The sequence below is a fragment of the Pseudonaja textilis genome, chromosome 5 (genome assembly GCF_049901715.1).
Source record: "Pseudonaja textilis isolate UNSWEBS1 chromosome 5, rPseTex1.2, whole genome shotgun sequence".
NCBI classification, from domain to species: Eukaryota; Metazoa; Chordata; class Lepidosauria; order Squamata; family Elapidae; genus Pseudonaja; species Pseudonaja textilis.
The window spans coordinates 15,991,383-16,011,730 of NC_141994.1; the positions used below are offsets into that span (position 1 = coordinate 15,991,383).

Consider the following 20,348-nt stretch of genomic DNA (forward strand, 5'->3'; position numbering starts at 1 on the left):
TTACAATTACAGAATGGCAGTTCAGACATGAAGGTAATGGGTATTATATGCAGCTTATGCAAAACACCTGTACAGATCTAACAAAGATTCTATCTGTAGATGCTTTTAATCTTTTGACAATTTGATATAATTTCTATGGTATTTATGCATTGAAATTAGTTCTCCAGAGCTGTGAATGTAAAATATTATACTAGTATTAATTCCACGTATTGCTGACTTCCAAAAATATCAAATAAAAAACTTTTTCAATTATTTATAAAAGTTGATAAATAGTAGAAAAATCACTGACAACGTATAATCTAAAAGAAATGTATATATGTATTAACTCAAAAGGAAAGTTTAACCAGTAGATTTTTAAATAGCCAAATGCTCAGAAATCATTTACATTTCAGAACTGAGAACACACAAAAACACCCTAATTTCCAGTTAAACATTACTTAGTGCCTAAATGCTAGCTTAATGATAAAAGCTTACTCAATACTTTCACTTATATTTTAAATGTAAATTTCAAGCGTTCAATTCATTTGAATTAGATACACCTGTAAGAAAACATGAAACAAAACTGTAAATGATTCACAAGTTCTCTAATTGAGGCTGACATACCTGCAAATGGTATCCCACCAGCATGGAGGTTAACCAATAGCTTATCCTGTTTCTCCACATAATAATCCAATTTTTAAACACAACCTATTTTGCTCAATTTTCTCTGCATCCAAAAGTATCACAGGACTCAATTGGAGTTTCTACCTTTAGTTTCCAACTATTTTTTTAATTGCCTCTTATGTGGCATAATTACATGCAGCACTCAATTTTATAATATATATTTCCCCACCTTCCATGTAAACCTCAAATATAGCTAAGGAATAATCTTTAGGAAGAGCTGCATCATACTCAATGAATTCTAAATCTATGATTTCTGATTTATAAATTTATGATCTATCACTTGCAGCTTTTATGTACAGAGAGCTTATACACCAAAGACAAATTCCTTGTGTGTCCAATCACACTTGGCCAATAAAGAATTCTATTCTATTCTATTCTATTCTATTCTATTCTATTCTATTCTATTCTATTCTATTCTATTCTATAGTGTGTCCTGACAGATTATCTTCTCCAATGCTTTTAATGTATTAAATATGTTTTCCAAGGATATATACTAGGAATATTAGCATTTAACAAATATAAAACAATACACCTTAAATATTACAGGTTAAGCATAGGACATCATTTGTCTTTCTAAAGGCCAGTGATATTTTTAATAGAGACTGTAATATATGTGAAATAAAGAACCTGCAGTCTTAGAGAAAAAAATTATGCTAAGCAGAGTCATCCACAGGCAGCCACCAGAAATGACAGGAGGTACAATATTTATAATGTTTTAATGTGTTCCAGTGTACCCACATAAAAAAATGACAGTAAAGTTTATCTATCTATAGTATCCCAGAAAGATACAGCCAAGCTTTTATTCTTTTGATAATATAATATCAAGGACATGACAGTGGAGTTAAATTGAACTCAATGGAGACTTATTTAACCTTCATTTGCTTGCGTGCAGAAATGTTCAAAATCAAACACTGTGCTCTCATTCAGAGAATAATAGTTAAAACATGGCAACTATATCAACTGAGAAATTGACATATGGCATTCAGGTTGAAGATGGTTAAAAAGTTCATGAAATTAGTTTCCTTTACAGTTGTAATTTATTTAATATACAAACAAGGAACTTTCACTATTCCAAACTCTAGCACAATGCAGAGATAGACTATCTGTGTACTATATACAAGGAATTTTTATGCTGAATTGTATAACATATAGGTTGATATTTTTAAGAACCATGTGCTATAAAGCTATTAATAGCCTACATATTAATACCTCAGAAACTGGTTAATGAACTTACAACAATACTGTGTATCGTTTACACACTATTGTAATGATATTGTTTACACAATGAATTGCTGCATTTATCAATAAGATATTGTAATTCATTATCTTGGAATCATTTACAATGCAGTGAAACTTGGCCAGGAATTTTAGACACACGTAGTTCCATTAAATCAACACCAGTAGCATGTCACGGAGACAAAGTACCACAGGCATTTGAGAATATTGAAAATATGAAGTCAGGACAAAGCATAGTAAGTGAATTAGGAAATAGCTTTTTTTCCCCAATTCCTTCCACACTAAAATGTGTTCTGTCCCTCATCTTTTAGACTCTCTAAGCCAGTTCTCCTTCAAAGAATCTGCCCTCTGAAGAACATTCTCAGACAGGTTTTTAAAACCTGGCTTTTTCCTCAGTTTCTAGTCTAGAGTGGAGTGTGAGCTCTCTGTGAGAGGTTTGATAAGTTCTTAATGGATGCTTGTTCCACAGGAATGATCTTTATTGTTCCTTTTCTCTTTGTGCTTGTTATTTGTTACTTGTGTTTTTAATGTTGCACACCAACCAGAATTGTTTAACAAGGTTAGCAAAAGTTTTTTCCCTTCCCTTCAATTATGCCCAATTCTCAAAGACTGCCTAAACAAGTCCCTGCAGTTTCCTTGGAAAAGTTTTTCAGGAATTGTTTGTAATTGCCTCCCCCTGTAAGGCTGAAAGAAAGTGACTAGGTCATCCAGCTGGCTTTGTGTCTAAAGCAGAACTAGAACAGTTTCTAGACTAATGCTTTAACTACCACAGCAAACTGGCTCTATTGGTGGCTTTACAAACAAATAATCAAGCCACTATTAAAGCTGTGGATGCAGTTTTAATTTTTGAGAACGTGGTATGGGCCCTCTTTGGTATGTGTCAATTTACCAAATAACTGTCATCAGAATATAATCAAAACAAAGTGTTCTGATAAACATGTACATTCTGCTTCCTCTCAAATCCACCCTCCTTCATGGTATTTTCTACTATTCCTGCTTTCTTTATCCTTTTTGTTGACAGATGGGAATACCGTACTGCCAATTATATATTTAAGCTTTCTAAAGAGTCATTCTTGGAAATACAGTTAATGCCAGAGAATATCAGTCTGCTTTGCTGAGAGCCAGTTTCCATTTTAAAAAAAAGATATTCTTTTGGAAACCAAAGAAATTGTCTAGGATCAAACTGGCTTCCCAAGCATCACATGTAGACTGGCACAACAATGATTGTCTGTCTCTAAGCCAATACTGATCTTGTAATTTCTTAAGAGCGAACCTTAACAAATGAAATAACTATAGATTTTTTTTTCAACTTTCCTAACAATTGATGGAAACCAATCAAGGAGAGAAACAACCTAGAACTAAAGAGAAATTTCCTAATGGTGAGAAACAATTAGCCAGTGGAATGGCTTGCCTTCAGAAGTTGTGGGAACCCCATTGCTGGAGGCTTTTCAGAGACTGGACAACCACTTGTCTGAAATGGTATAGGGTCTCCTGCTTTGAGCAAGGGGTTGGTATAGAAGACCTCCAAGGTCCCTTCCAACTCTGTTATTCTATGTTCTAAACCAGTGAAGAAACTAAATGTGGCATAGAAAAACATAGACACAATTTTCAGCAGAAAGCATACATTCACTATGATTCACAATCAATATAATGGGTTTGATTTTTTTCACTTTTTGTTTAAAAACTGCAGATACAGAAACATGTGTTTTAATTACAGAATGAATGTAACAGTAAGACAGGTCATTTCACAGATCCATGCTATGAATCTTGGCTTCTCTTGTGTCAAAACAGAAAATTTTATCCCCATAGTATTGAAGGGTTTTTGCAACCAAGCTCATAAAGAAACTTTTATTGATCAATTTTTGTTTCTCTTAGCATCCATCTGGATCAAGCAAGGGTCTTATACTCACACTCATGTAGGAAAGGCTAAGGTCCATCCAAAGGAGAATTTTAGACTTCATTCAATTTCCTACTGCCATTTTTTTTAGTCCTATGCCTCCTATCAAATGTCTCTATGAGTTTAGACCAGTTCTAGTTGTGCAACTACAGTATCAGCTTAAACTAACTTTTGCCTCTGGATATTTACCATATCTAACGTTATGAGGCAATTCCACTCCCAACAAAACTTCAATTACACATAGGCTACATCATGTAAGTTTACTAACCATACTTTCTGGATATCAGTGAAGACTAATTTGTCTTTCTGAGAACCTGATTATTATGAGTTCTAAAAAGATCACAATGCAATTTCTGTTTGTATTAGGGAGTGATCTCACCTTTCCCCTTACATGCAATTATCAAATTGCAGAAGAAACTTTATTCTGGCTCATTAATTGCCATATTATCAGCATTACTTGAGGGGGAATACTGGGACACCACCAGGTGTGTCAGCGCCCAAGGGCACGAAGCAGGTAAAACTAAAACAATCGGTTATATGTGGCTGTAGTCTCCATTCTGTTACTGTGTATAATGTGCTTATCAGATTAAATGTGGAGAAGGGCAAAGGAAGCTTGTGTGATTGGCCTATTGGCAGGGAGCCAGGCTCTACAATGCCAGTTTGTGAATGGTAATTCAATAAGTGCTAGGCTGCATTCATATTTATATATAATTTTTATTTTAGCCGGATGTTGTATTGATGTTGTGTTTTGTTTTCTTGTGGCTCATCACAGTAACACAATTTTAATTTTATCACTGCGATCGTTACCCAAATTGGAATGTTCTGAAAGACTGTCGTTTTTACAATGTTCATCTTAGAGAAAAATATTTTTTTTAAAATATAAATTAAAAATACAATCTAAGAAAGAAAATGATTTCTTATATTTTAAACTTACTGACAGTCGCTGGTTCACTAATGAATTCCCTGATACAATATGAATACAATTTTTATTGTAAAATGTTTAATCTCTCTCTCTGTGTGTGTGTGTGTGTGTGTGTACACTGCTTCCCAGGGGGCAAAGAGGCAACAAAGTTTGGTAGGCAGGAAGATTAAAATGGGCCCTCCCTAGTAATTCACAGAGTATATCTTTATAGTTATGCAGCAGATCGTTACTCTAGCTTGGGAAGATTCTGTCTATGGATGAACAACAATAAAGAAACTACTCAGAAGTAACTCCATATATCATTCTTGGGGACTGACAGTATATCATATGGGTCAGTGAGCCATTCCAGTGTAGAAAACCTAATTGCCTTCTTTTAAATATATTGATGAATTCAATATACCCTAAATACAATTTTTAATGAATCAACCTGAATTGCAGTTCTGTCAAAATCATTTAAATATTTTTATGGATAGGAATCCATTGATGGGACTTTATGGAAATTCCAGTTCTTTAATCCAGGTTTGAAATATTCTAGAAATGTCAGCTTTAAAAATATTCTTGACCTTTTGACAAAGACATGTTTTTAGTCTGTCATAGTTAACTTATTTATTTACTGTATTAACATTGCATGATTAATTTTATTCTCAAATATCATGCATTTATAAGTGATTTTAAAAATGAGCACTTTAGCCTTATATTCTCCTTCTGTCTTCCCCTCTTATAGATCTGGCAGTAAAAGTCAGTAATTATTAGATGATCCATGTTTAAATTCTCCTCATGACACTTTCGTCTATGAAAGACAGTAGAAAACAAAAAATAGGAAAAGGACTTCATTTTGTGTTAAGTACAGTTAACAGCACCTACAAATGACAGCAATATAGGACCAGGAAAATATATGCCTCTTAATTCTATTTCCTATTGGGAAATTAAGACTGTGCATTATCTTTAATCTGTATTGCTTTAAACTTGTTCCATAACGAAGTAGAATTACAAGTTTACCTGCAGTCATGTTGCAAAGCGTGGGAATAGTATGCAAAATAATAAAACGAATCCTTTTTACCTAGTACAACTCAGGCTTAGTTTCATTATCAGCTGTTAATATGACACAGATAAAAGTCACAAGATGTTTAAAAATGTTTAGTAGAATCTGGAGAGTCAAGGGCACTAACCATGAAAAATAGCATTTTGATCTTTTCTGTCCAAGTTTTGTTTTGGTTAGAATAATATCCTATCGAGCAAGGGTTTAAAATAAGCATTTCAGAATTAAGAAATTAATTCAGCTCTAATTTGGCCTTATCGCATTGTGCAAAGAGAAAAGTACCCAACAAATTACCTTCAGCTTAATGACAGACACAAAATCCATTCCTTCTTGGAATGGAACAACTCGCTACAGCCAATTCACCACTGGACAACTCAACATGGCCAATTCACCACTGGACAACTCATTGCAGGACAATTCAACAATTCAATTTAATTATTTAAAATCATTTTTAAAATATTTTAATTTTGGTCATTCATATTTAATTTTGTCCCTCCTTTGGCATCTTTTAATTTTTCTATTCCACTATTTCTTTGACATTAGTGTAACTCTTGACCCATGGGAGTTATCACACAGTGAACTGGCTGTGGCGAGTTGTCCCTTGGCCACGGCAAGTCGGCCTCAGCAAATTGGCTGTGGCAACTTGACTGTGGCGAGTTGTCATAGACCTTTCCTTCTAGGTGTGTAACATTTGCAATGTACAAAAAAGGGGTGGGGCCTATATTCTTCCATCATGATTATGCTTTCTGCATGTTGATTTTCCATATGCCTCTGTCATGCCCCAGTCAGAGTCTGAATCTGAGAGGGAAGATGAACAGCTGACAGAGAGTGGGAAAGTGGCTCCGTTGGCTGTGGAGGAAACTGGGGTAGGACAGTCAGGCTGGGCAGAGCAGGGAAGAGGTAGAACAAGGGAGATGGGGTTCAGGTGAAAACCAAGGCCCACCCCCTCATCCTAGGGCATGCAGGGAAGAATGTGGGTTGTGTGGCTTACGAGGAAGGGCCTTGATTCCTTTCACAAGGCACACCTGGGGATGGATTTTAAAGGAGAGGCAGTTGGGAGGGAACAAACGCTGAATTTGTCTAGTATTGTTTTAGCATATATTCCTGGCATTCCTCATGTCTGTATGAATTATTGCCATGGTTCTGTGTGCTTATCTGCCTTGCTGAATTATTGGACTCATTATCTTGCCCTGCTGGAGTGACTGATTGCAGTCATTTTGCTTACAGCATTTGGACCGGAGAATCTGCTGTCAGAGGCTACTGTAGGTTCATGGGACAGCTTTTCTCCAGGCCGGAGAGTAACCGGGATGTTGGGAACAAAGTTGGAGCAAATAAAGGGACTCATACCTATTTTCTGGCTGTGCTGCCTTTGGGCCACGCCCCAGGTCATCACAGCCTCCCTGGCAAATATCACAGCTTTAATATAATGCCCCTCAGATGTCTAAATTAGAGTTTATGAAAATTATACCCCAATGGGACTCTAGACTGGGGAAGACTGGAATTATGTTTTTGTCTGATCAGTTCTAAACCAAGAATCTTTACATAATTACATATTAGCTGTGAAATAGTACAATTGCTTAGTCTGTTCGAATACTGTTTAATGTCATTGCCATAGTGTCATTCTTGAAATCTAATTCTGCAGTTATTCATGAAATAACTCCGTTTCATTCAACAGATCTGTATCAATCTCTGAAAGAAGGCTAAAGATCAAGGATCAATCACAGTTGTTTTAAGCACCTGATTTTAAAAGGGCATGTTTTAATAGCTATATTAAAGGGCAGGTTTCAAAACTGAATACAGGGAAGGCAAAAGAATAGTTTAGGTATATGTAGGAGTATAAATCCAAACTTTACTATTAAACAGTAAGATTTATAACAATCGTGAAGTATAAGGGCAAAGAGAAAAGGTGTGTGTAGGAAATATCTGAACTAAAGAAATACTAGGAGTATTGTATGAAACAGCTAAAGCAAAGTTTTTTCCAATTTTTCTTTAATTTTAGGCATGTTTCAGGGAAAATGACAAAAATCCTACTTCAGGCAGACGTGTCCACTAGTCAGCTGATTCTTCATAGAGATAAATAGGAATTTGTGTTCTGGTAACAGAAATTGCTAAGCGTGCTCTTCAACCCAACAACAAATGAATGCATCATAGACACATCTTGACAGATTAGCCATACCATGTAATGATGCTAATCCCATATCAGATGTGATGGAATCAAGAAGGTAACATCCCACACTCTGCAGTGTTTTGGATTAGAAAGCAAAGTCTTTCAGAGGATGTGGGGTTACTGCAATGCATTATCCAAAGGTATCTTTTTCCGGGATCATGCACAAGCTATGAAATATTTAACCTGTTCCTTTTTTAGGCAAGCAACATGCAAAACATAGGGAGACCATGAATGTACAAAATAACAGATTAAAGAATATATAATTGAACTAAATTTAAACACTTACAGCATATCTTTTTATTACACATGCTTATACCCACGGCCATTGCATTAACTTATTTTTATGTTTTATGAGACACGACCAATTCTTAATCTGTGTAATCAAATGGGCAGAAGTAATAAGTGCTGTAATAAATGCTCATTTTCACTTCTTTCAACATTCACAACAGACAACATAATGCCTCTAAGTTTTCAACTAGCAGTCTTTAAATTTGTCCACCCATTTTCTTTTAAGCATTGTAACTAAGAAATAAACATTATTCTCCTTGCTTTAATTTTTCACCATTTATGTTTACCTTGTAACTCTTCACTCCCGCTTACCATCAAACGTAACTATCACAGTCTTTGATAAATTTCAGGTCCCTATTCTGTGTTACATTGTATAAGCTAACATCCATGTCAACTATTCACCTTTTCAGTCAACAAATATCACTGTTAGTGGAGAAGGCAGAAGTAAAATCTTAAATTGCAATCATGTGATTTTTTTTCCCCCTTGTTTAGTACCTGCACTGTTTCCCTTAATGATCCCAGGGCAAGATAGATGGTAAGCTCATTGCAGTCATATGATTTTCCTTTTAGCAACAGTGCCATTTAGCAACAGAGTTGCCAGCCCCAATTCTGGTCATTGATCAAGGACTATTTGTTCATCTTTTACATGATATTTATTCTCATTTATTAATCTAGTCAAAATAAGGAAAGGAAAAGACAATTAAACTGCAAAAATCCTTGAATCAAATGTAAAGAGGAAAAGAACAGAAATTGCAGCAGAGTTCCATCCCGCATCATAATTACAGTGCTGTTTTAATATTAAATTACTGAGTCATTCAGTTTCTACTGAAAAAAAATGTAGTCTGTCTTTACATAAATTACATTGACATTTTCATTCTCTAATATACTGTAGCTTGGTTTGTTGTGACAAGAGTCTAAATAAGGCTGGGAGGAATTTTTATGAATCAATGAAACAGTAACAATAACCTATTATTCTACAGTATATACTTCAATAAACTACAGTTGAAAAATGCTCACCTGAATATACCCTTCAAAGTGTGTATAGGTACAAGATAGCAAAGGTAAAGGCTGAAGTGGTAGAAAAATTCATTTTAATGAAACACTCATGTTTGCTTGCATAACATTAAAAACTAGATTGGGATAATCCAAATTACAATTTGTATCCTAAAGTCAAAAAACTATTAGTAAATACAATACAGATGTCTTCCTTTGTAAGTTAAAATTCAAGTAATATTACAAATATGGACTAATTATCAAGTATTTCTTAAATATTTGATGCCAAAATTAAACTTAGCAACTTTTCTGACATTCAAGCAATCCTCATTACTACTGAATGTCTAAAACTTTGTTGTGGAATTTACAATATATTGTTGGGTGTCCGAAGCTGAAATCCTAGACAAAGTTACGAAGATGCAGATAGATACAGAGATATGCACTCTTTTGTATCTGCTAGAAATTTGTCATAATAAAAAGTACATGGAACTTGTCTGGGTGCTAATATCTGCACCTTTTAAAAAGTGATTGAAAAATTACTGAATTATCTGCAGCCTGCTTATAATTGCAATATATAAAAAGCAAACATAATTTATAAAACTATGATGTTGAGGGGGGTAATTATCAATTAGGACATGAATTTAAAATGTAACAAAGAAATGTAATGCAATCTAGAGGTTAAGAATAGGAAGCAGGTAAATAATAAATAGAAAATGTATGAATGATGAGAAATCATTTCATACACAAATGGATGAAAATGTGATTAATGTGATAAGTAGTCAAAAAGATGGGCAATATAAGTATCTCCAAACAAATTAAATATTTGAGCTGAAGAAAACTGAAAACAATTACAATGTTAACAAAGAGCTCTCTTGTTTCATAATGGACACATCATACCAGATGTAGCTTTTTTGTAATAAAACTCACAAAGAGACCTTTATCATTTTTTAATGAAAAAAATGAAATGTTTTGATATGTAGGAGTGTGGCACTCTAAAGCTAAATATTTCATCTTAGAGTTTATTCAACATGCAGATGCACTTCTACTTCCCTTCCCCGAGATTTCTCTTCATTGGACAAGAGAGGAAGCCATTAATAAAGCATTTCATTGATTCATGGCAAGACTGGCCAGTCATAAAATTCATCAAATTTTATTATTTAACTGTATTAATAAAGAGCTATCTGGAAGAAATACCAACAGTATATTTGAATATGATTGCAGTTCTATTTGTTTCTCTGTATTTGCAAGTATTTGAATGTCAGTAAATATATCCCCAAACTTTGTTATGCTACCTTGGCATAATGAAGCATCAAAAGAAATGTTTCAGTTTTCCCAATTATTACAACCCTAAAACTATCATCTTGTACACCTACTTCCACATGCAACGAGTAGACCCATCTAATGAATTTACTTGGATCATAGCCTAGATATACTGCTCCAATATTAGCAGCAAGAAACAAAAGGTTATTAAAAGTATCTTATGTCATGGAGTTAGCACAGTTACTCTGTTACAGACACATTTTGGTTTATATTAAGAATGCTGGATTGTGCTGGTTCATAATTGCAATATAGATTTTCATATTTTAAGAATGCTGGATTATTTTAGTCTTATTTCTTACAACAGCTAAGTGCATTAGAATTAGCTGGTGAAAAAATTCTAAGTAAACTGTAGAAGAATCCAACACCTTTTAAACCAAAAGTCACATCACATCAGTCCTATTCTAATTTTTTCTTTAAAAAAATTATCTGTCAAGAGGGCGGAGCTGGTGTCGCGACGATACAGCATGCGATCTTGAAGATCTGAGATCGCTGCCGATATCTTTGCTCCTGGATGGTCCAAATGGATCTAAACCGTCCCGAAGAGACGGTGAATGTAAAGAGCGCATCCTGTTGATCCCAGGGATATCGCAAAGTCCCTGGTAGATCCAGGAGCAGCTCTTTTTGCCAGCGGCAAAGAGGCAGCCATTAAAGCTGCTGAAGTTGGGACAGCTCTGAAACAAAAGAGAACGGAAAGAGAGTGTGCCGGTTTGGTGAGAATGTTTTCTTTATTTTAAGACTTGAAAGGACACCCTAAGGAAAAAAAAGAATCTGTAAAAGTTTTGACAGAAGTGATTAAGCGGCGATTTTAAACAGGAATGTCAAAGTATTTTTTTTTTCTTATTGCTGGATATTCTATACATGATCTTACATTTTTTTATATTCTATCAATGGTTAGACAATAAAATATAGTAATGAAATATGTAGACTTTTAGAAAATAATAAATATATAAAGATGTATTCTTTTCTTATTATATCTACAAAATGATTCTAGGATAGACTGGGATCATAATCTGAATTGTCATAAAACAAATTAAGTAAAATATGATCATTTTTTAAAACATGAATAAAAGTATAGTCAAATGATTGATTAATAATGACATTAATGTATTTAATATTTGATTGAAAATACGACATTATATACAATGTAATTATAATTGAAGACTATGAAATGGAAGCACAAAACAATTTGTAAACCAACCGGCACACTGTATGTACATATATGGAAGATAACTTGATGTTTTTATGTTTTGTTTGTTCATGTTTGTTTTAAAAACCAATAAAAATTTATATATAAAAATAAATTAAATTAAATTTAAAAAAAATTATCTGACCTCTACATGAGGTTCCCATTGACATCCCAGTGTTTTGGAAGGCTGTGATTGGCTGGAATTTTATACTCTATAACTATCATTAAATGTTGTACCTTATGATTCTTGACAGAATGTATCTTTTCTTTTTATGTACACCGAGAACATTTGCACCAAGACAAATTCCTTGTGTGTCCAATCACACTTGGCCAATAAAGAATTCTATTCTACTCTATTCTATTCTATTCTATTCTATTCTATTCTATTCTATTCTATTCTATTCTAGAATGATTATAGATCCTTATGTGTACTGTATGTAGGTTTTGCCCATTTTTGTCTGCTTTTGCTCCTTTATTATATTGTTTTGTCATTTTTCCCTTGGATTTTTATTTTATTTATTTTATGAACCATCAAAGTTGTTGGGAGTCAATAGTGCACAAATTTTATTATTATTAACAACATGCATGCCTGATTAGACAAAAAAGAAATAAGTCTTCTGGAATGAACAAATTGGTTACATGGTTCAATGAATGCTAGTCATATCAAATGGAAAAGAGATATTTTGCAACATTTCGTGTACATGAATACTGACTATATATACTGTTTCTTACGGCCTCCACCCTGGAATAAAAGTCTTGAGCTTCTTAGTGACGATATAATCCTCTTTGGAACATTTCAAATGCATTCACTCTAAGGATAAAAATCTATCATCCTGTATCAAGCTCATGTATTTCCTTTAGCATCCTACCTAGTTACAGAAGGAGTAACATCTTTTGTGGGCCCTCAGATAAATGCACGTGAGTTCAGTGCCAAGACAAACGTGACACTGTCATATCACTTTGGGAAAAAAGAAATGCTTACAGAATTCTCGGAGTTTCATTTCACAGTTCATTGGGCGTTGCCCTTTCATGCAGAAGAAATGTTGCCAAACTCCTTTGCAATGAAAGCATTATCAAAATCAGTAGCGTTATCATGATAATTCTTCAACATTCATCACATCCAACTTTTTAGGCAATTCCATGGATGTTTGGGTATGATACCACAATGAAAATTAAATCTGTGACTTGCAGCAGGATGACTCTATTATGGTAACAAATTCACCCCAACAACTCATTTTAATTCATGTTTTGATTATTATTTCACATGATAAAAATATAGATAAAAGGGTTGTGTCTTGTAAACAAGTTATTACTTCTACTAAGATTACACAAAAACTTCAAGTGCTTAAGATGTATATACTGTAATGCAAAAAAGAATGAATCAGGTCAGGCAATGCTATGTAAGCATTTGGGAATAACACCATGGCCATAAAACTGACATGGCACTGCAGAGGTCTTGGTAAATAAAACATTTGCTGCAATGCCCTGAAAACTTTTAGCAACCAATACATTTGTTCTGCTCTCAGTTCATTTACTTGTCTTTCTCAACTAAGGTTTTCATATATTGAGTGAAGAAGAATGATATGTTTGGGCTAGATATTCATCCAACCTCAAATCTTGCAAATCTGAAATAAAAAATGGTGTAAATCAGGGGTGTCAAACTCAAGGGTGCTTAGATTTAGTACTTGGAGCTACCCTGGAAACAGTGAAGGATCAGCTCGCGGTGCCTCTGCCAGCAAAAATGGAGCTTGGGCCACATGCAGCCCTCACGAGCTCAGTTTTCCCTGGCAGAGGGTTGCAGGAGGCCGTCGCAGCCAAAAACAGAGCTCGGAAGCCATTTTCACTGGCAGAGCGCTCAGGCCATCACGGGATCCCCCAACGAGTGATGTCAAGCTGGCCACGCCCACCCAAGCCACACCTACCTGGGCCCTGAGGTCAAACACAACCCTTGTGCGGCCCTCAATGAAATTGAGTTTGACACCCCTAGTGTAATACCTTCCTTCAGAAATAAACCATTCAACTTGAATGCATCTGACAATTACCAAGGAAGGGGATAAGTCTGAACCTTGTGTCATATTGAATTTCCTAATAGGTATCAGCCAATATTATATCCAGATGTAACTGAAGAATCTACAATTAAATATTCCACAATTTTATTTGTTAAAAATCGAACAATGAAATATTAGCAAGAAAAAAAAATCTGTTTAGTTTTTTTGAATGTAGGTAAGGGAGGAAATTGTTGACATAAGTCTACTTGATGGGCAAGCTCTACTATAAACACACCATTAATTTCTAGTGCAGATGAATGATGTTGCAATTTTCCATCATGAATAAAAATACTGACATGCTCCTCCCTGGTATTTTTGCAGTTTCAACTACCAATCCGGTTAAAGCCAATTTACTAGCACAGGCCTGTAAGAACAGCCACATCACTAGATCTTCAAAGTCCCTTGAACGCAATTCAGTGCGGTGTACAATGTACACTGTACACGGAGAGTAACATGGAGCGGAAGAGCAAGTGTAAAATACTACCCCTTTGTTTGCATTTCTGCAGACAAGGCCCCAAATTTAAATTCCTCCCTTTTCCCCAGCTGTACAAACCTCCCTGTGAGGGCAAACCTAAAAAAGTATCCCTCCCCAAATTCCTCAGGCTGAGCAAATACACCTTCTAACCCCCAAATACACAATATATAAAGGAAACTAAATGCCTTCCTAGTAAGGTTTACAGATCTGGATTATAAACATCCAGACTATCACTAGAAGGGAGCCAAAATAAAAAAATAAAAAAAATAAAAATCAAATTTTTCTTCCTTCCCCTCAAAAGCGTCCGGATTTATTTATTTTTAACAGTCCCGATAACCACCTACAAGGAAAGTAAGCCACAATTTGGAGGAACAGGGGCAGCTTTCCTTGACAGAGAAGCCCTTCCTTGCACCATCCTAGTTCTCGATTGTTGTTGTTTTAATAAAGGGCGCACGACTTTTCCAAGATTTTGGATTGAAATGTTTTCAACTCTCCTCCTTGCAAGACGGTCTCTTCTTCTCCTCCTCCTCCTCCCAATCCTCCCTTGGCAGGCCGTTAGGCAAGCCAAGGAGCGCCGCGCCGGACAAAGGTAAACTTCACGGGAACCCGCAGAGAGGAAGATTCAACACCTTTCAGCCGACTTCTCCGTCTCCCTCCCCTCGCAGGCCTGCCTCAGAAAAGCCCGACTCCCCTTCTTCGCCCACCTGGGACCCCAGTTCGGCCTTTACATGCATACATGCATGCATGTGTACACACACACATACACACACCCTTTTTTTTTTTTTGTAACCTCCCGCTGCTAAGAAGACCCTTGCAGGTATAAAAAGCCCCGAGAGGCTCAGAGCCCTTCCACCCGCAGGCGCCTCACCTGACGGCGACGCGGACGGAGCTCTCGTCTGGGCCGGTCGTCGACATGGTTCAAAAAGGCTGAAGCCAAGCAAACGCTCGGAGGAGCATTCAGTCCAAGCAGAATTTTTTTTTTTTCGGGGGTGGGGGCGGGGAGGAGACCCGTAAATGCAAACAGGTGGGGGGGGGAAGAGAAGTTGGGGTGTCTTGTAACGTGCACACACGCACACCCCCACTCGAAGGGAAGCGCTTTCAAGGAGCCGGGTTGCTGCTGCTGGTGCTGCTGCTGCAGCGACGGTGGCGGCTTTTGCCTTCGCTTCACCTCCTCCTCCTCCTCCTCCCCCCCTGCCACCACCACCACCTTCGGCTCTCTCCAGCCATTTTAGGTGATCGCCTGAATGAATAGGTGTAGCAGCGGCGGCGGCGGCGGCGAGAGCTTGTCGTACTCCGCCCACTCCGGCGCTTTATAGCGCTTGGACTGGCCGAGGAGCCGGGCGTCCGCCTCGGGATTTCTGCAAAGCCGTCGCCTATGATGATGATGATGCGCACCGGTGGCGGCAGCCGCACCAGGGAAGTGCGAGCGGTCGGCGGCTCCCGCCCAGCCGCCGCTTCAGCTTCTCTCCAGAAGCCGCAGTGCGAAACGAAGCCCCTCCTCTTGCCGCCGCCGCCGCCTCAGTTTGCTCGCTTTGCGGCGCCCCGGCGAGCTCGGCCATCACCGTCGACGGCGCTGTCGCTCCTCCTGGCGGGGCGGAGTCACGCGCTGGCCTTTCCGCGCCGGCGCCGCGGGCGGAGTTGAGGCCGAGCCTTGCAGGTTCGGCTTGAAGCGGCTCCCTTGGTTTTGTTTTTGAGGGCGAGCGCGCGGATTCCTCGGTGCGGCCTCCTCCTCCTCTTTGTGGAGAGGAAGAGGCTGCTGTTGAATGTCTAGCCCTTTCCCCGCCCCCTCTCTTTTTTCCCCCCATTGGAGACCACGACCTTATTCTACGGGGTCTGTATACTACTCTCGTAGTAGGGTAGTTGTTGCGACAGGTGGCGGCACTTACCTGACGTTGGCTTGTCTAGGAAGCAAAAACTAAACGCGGGGCCAGAGCTGGCTAAGAGTAAAAATCTCAGGGAGTCAAACAATATTCTGGAAGAAAAGAACAAGTAACTTCACTAATGTTGCCAGAAAAAAAAAAAAACACCTGCATGGGTTCACCATGAGTAGGGTTGAGGGTGTATGTTAATCAGAATGAAGTTGGAAGGGACCTTGGAGGTCTTCTAGCCCAACCCCCTGCTCAACCCTACCATTTCAGACAAGTGACTGTCCAGTCTCTTCTTTAAAACCTCCAGTGATTGAAGCACCCACAAATTTTGCGGGCAAGCATAATGTCCTTTTACAGGTAGTCCTCGACTTGCAACAGTTCATGTAGTGACCTGAATTACAACGGCACTGAAAAAAAAGGAACTTATGACCGTTTTTCACACTCATGACTGCGTGCAGCGTCCCCATAGTCAAGCAATAAAAACATCAGGGCAACCAATCTGTCCTCAGATCTGGCCCCTGGGCATGCCAGCCACCTCCATAGTATTGCATTGTATAACAAGCATACTGCAATTCCAACTTCAATTGAAATGGCAGACCGTAGCAGCTCTCAGACCTCATCCTTGAAGGTCAAAGCCAAAACTAGTTTTATTGCAATAAAGACAGTGTCCTGGTCATGTGATCTCCTTTTGTGACCTGGCAAGCAAAGTCAATGTGGAAACCAGTATTACTAATTTAAGAACTGCAGTGATTCACTTAACAAATGTGTTGGGAAAATAGGACAAAACTCACTTAATACATTTCTCACAACATAAATTTGAGGCTCAATTGTCATATGTTGAAGACTACCTGTACTTCTCTGTACAGCAGGCATATTACCTAGCTTTTTGATTACTGTATATTTTTTTATTAGACTGACAACAGTCATTGACGCTTCCATGTATTATCTTGTCAATTGTTTCTTTTTCCCCTCAAGAGACTCAACTGCCCTAGATTATTTCCTGATTCCAGGCATCAGCTTTAATTGAGCCCTTCAAATCTATAATGACTTATCACACATTCCCAGGGAGAAATGGAAAAACCTGAAAAACTAGCTTCTTCAGTTGAAGCTTCTTGGATGAGAAGTGAAACGTCTTCAAAGAAAAAACAGAAATTCCAGTTGCCTCTTGAAAAAGCTCCTTTAGGACAACTCCGTGATCTGGATGACTGAGAATCTCCATAGGTAATGCAAAAAAAGATAATTTGGACCAAATGCTCTTGAAATCAGGAAATTTGATTAAATTGCTTTAAAATAATTCACATTTAGTTGAAAGTCTGTTTATCTCATGAGACCTAGTAGTCCTGCGTTAGGTCATTCCTACAAGAACCACTCTAAAGGAATATTTTATATTAATGGAGATGGTCCAGGAGAATGTGATGGCTGATTGCATCAAGACATTTAAAATGTCAAGGAGGATCAATTGTGTCACATTTATTCTGCCTCCCTTTACTGAAGTTATTTACCAGTATGACTGATTTTGTCTTCCAACAGGACACAAAAGCAATTTCATTAATCTTTTGCTAATTTTTAAAGAGATTTTAAATCTCTTTGAACCAATAATAGTTTTGTGGTGTTCAGGTCTAAAAGGATTATATTCAGTCACTGAATGTTAATGGTTAGTATGACTAATTTACAAGGTATAAAAATGCTGTTTGGTAATTAACAAAGAGCCCAGGTGTTTTTTGATTCCTTTCATATTTTGATCCTCTTCTATTCTTTCCACTGTGATAATTCCATATCAGTTCACAAAGATTTCCTCAAATTGAATATATTCCAGAGGATCCTCCCAACAAAGTGATTTTAAATATTCTGGCAATTTGAACTAGAGTATCTACTACAGCCTCACTGTCACCTGTATAAACAGTTGTTCACAAGTAGTATTCATGAGAATGTATCATGCTTACACCAATCTTCCTGAATTTGGTGTCCTCCATATATTTTGGAATTATAACCCCCAAATTCATAACTGAACAAACAAGTCCAGGTGTGGATCTTCTGCAGCTACATTTAGCTATTTCTGGGAAAAAGTAAAACACTCTTTGCAAGAAAAGCAGCAACACATCTACATCAGCAATATTCTACAAATAGAAATGAAGAGCTTTGTGAGAATCCATGAAATGCTTGATTTCTGTCATGTGAAAGGAAGTATATAGTTGCATTGCACCTGGAAAGCTGCTTAAATTTGCAAACTGATTTGGGATCACATTTTCCGCTTTTTAAAAATGAGGCATTATACCAAATTGCCAGCGCCTCAGTCCTCACTCAAGTGATAGAAACCAGCAAGATAAATATTAAAGGTACTCAATGTTATCCACAATCAGTGGAATAGCTTGCCTCCAGAAGATTTTACAGGTTTTCAAGAAGAGATGGTATAAATATTTGTCCAAAATAATATAAGGTCTTCTACTTGAGCAGGGGATTGGACTAAAGGACCTGCAAGGTCCCTTCCAATTCCGTTATTTTTTGTTTTAAGGATCTCTTCCTTTAATTGTGAGTGCACTGGTGTAAATACACAACCTCATTGGAAATTGTAGTTCAGAGTCCTGGATTCCTGTTTGCAATGAATAAGTCAATGATGAAGTATCAGTAAGTAAAATTGCAGCATGACTTGGGTATATCAAATCCCCTCAGTGTGCATTTTTTGATGAACCACATCAAATTTATATTTCATAGACTTAGAAAACAAAACAAGTGGGTAGCAAAAAAATTAGAAGTGGTTTCTCTCAATAGACCCCGCCCCAAAGATGCTTGATTACATTATGGTCTTATAAAATCAAGAATTTTTTTCCACGCATATTAAGATCCATTCATGGTTTAGAATGGATCTATTTTGTTGCTGCTTTAGTGTTATTTCATGTTTTATTTATTGCCATTATTATTACTGGTTGATTTTCATTTCACATATTGAACTACTCCCTATGATTACTTTTGGACAGCATTCTTTATTTACTTTCTACAATAGATCCAGAATTCATTATATGCCTTCATATTCCCCCTCCTTTTTTTGTCTTGACCAGAAATTTCAAAAGATTAAGATGATTTCAATAGCAAAAGAAAATAGGGTGTTCAATCAGAGGAATTTAAAAGGAATGGCATACCCAAACATACATGTATATTTTCATTTGATGCATTTTAAGCATATTGCCCCAGATTCCACAGCAAATCATAAGATACCCACAGATTTCTCTCCATCCACAGATTGTCCAAAGTCCTCATTCTTTGCGTGGAGCTTTTTGTACATCCCTAACACAGAATATACAGTATATGAACAGCATTTTTAGTAAGTCTGTTGCAATTCAAGTAATTAAAAACTGTTGATGATTAAACAGGACTTCATATGCATCAACTTTGACCTTGACATAATTATAATTTACTAAATCTACATTTTATTTAAATCTAAAATGAAAATGACAAATCATATAGTCTCTGAAGATTTATTCAATAAGGTCAGAGGGACATATCTGGAAGCTATAATTTTCAAACTATGTCAAATTATATCACATGATGACTGTAGCAGCTAATTTTCCCTCATGGCAAATGAGTGCATGGGGCAAAAAGGGTGAAACATTATTACTTTCATAGAGAGTTCAGTTCAATGTTAAAGAGGATGCAGATTGCCATAATTTCTATTTTTAACTACGTCCATGAGAACCATTAGCAGCTGGAAGGTATTACCTCATATTTCCAAATAATGAAAAAGAGTTGTGTTTCCATAACAGAGTGTTTACCTTTTTAAACGTTGCATGAAAGAGTATAAAGTTGGTTTAGGAATATAAATTGAAATATGTGATTTCTGGTAATCTTTAATGAACTTTTACTGATCAAAACTAAAACAATGAGGTTTGAAAAATTTGTTTATAGATAGGAGATGAGCTATGTAGGTAGAGACCATTTGTTATATTTTAAAAGAAAGTGATGTTACTGAAATTGTTTATACTTGTGAAGAGGGAAATCATTTCTTTATACATTTCTTTTTCTTTGTTTTCTATTTTTCCTTTCTGTACTTTCTATTTTTTTCTTTTTATTCTTTTTAATTTGTGTTAGCTTTTATCTTTCCAACTGTAATTTTTAATAAAACTACTATTTAAAAAAAAAAAAGAGAGAGATGAGTTTAAGACTCTGGGGCATAAATGGTTTGCCACTGCCTTTTTCTATTAAATTTTCTTATCTTCCAGTCTATTTTCTGGTGGTCTCCCATCCAAATATT

The 20,348-nt window shown here is 36.6% G+C and overlaps 1 protein-coding gene across 1 annotated transcript in view; it reads right to left on the reverse strand.

The window, feature by feature from the left end:
- The window catches only part of KIF21A (kinesin family member 21A), an 87,339-nt gene extending 71,515 nt beyond the window's left edge, over nucleotides 1-15,824 (reverse strand). Inside the window, exon 1 of the mRNA XM_087935480.1 lies at nucleotides 15,103-15,824. Coding sequence (XP_087791606.1) covers nucleotides 15,103-15,149 — 47 coding nt within the window. The 5' untranslated portion in view covers nucleotides 15,150-15,824. The remainder of the gene's footprint in view (nucleotides 1-15,102) is intronic.
- Nucleotides 15,825-20,348: the final 4,524 nt, after the last annotated feature.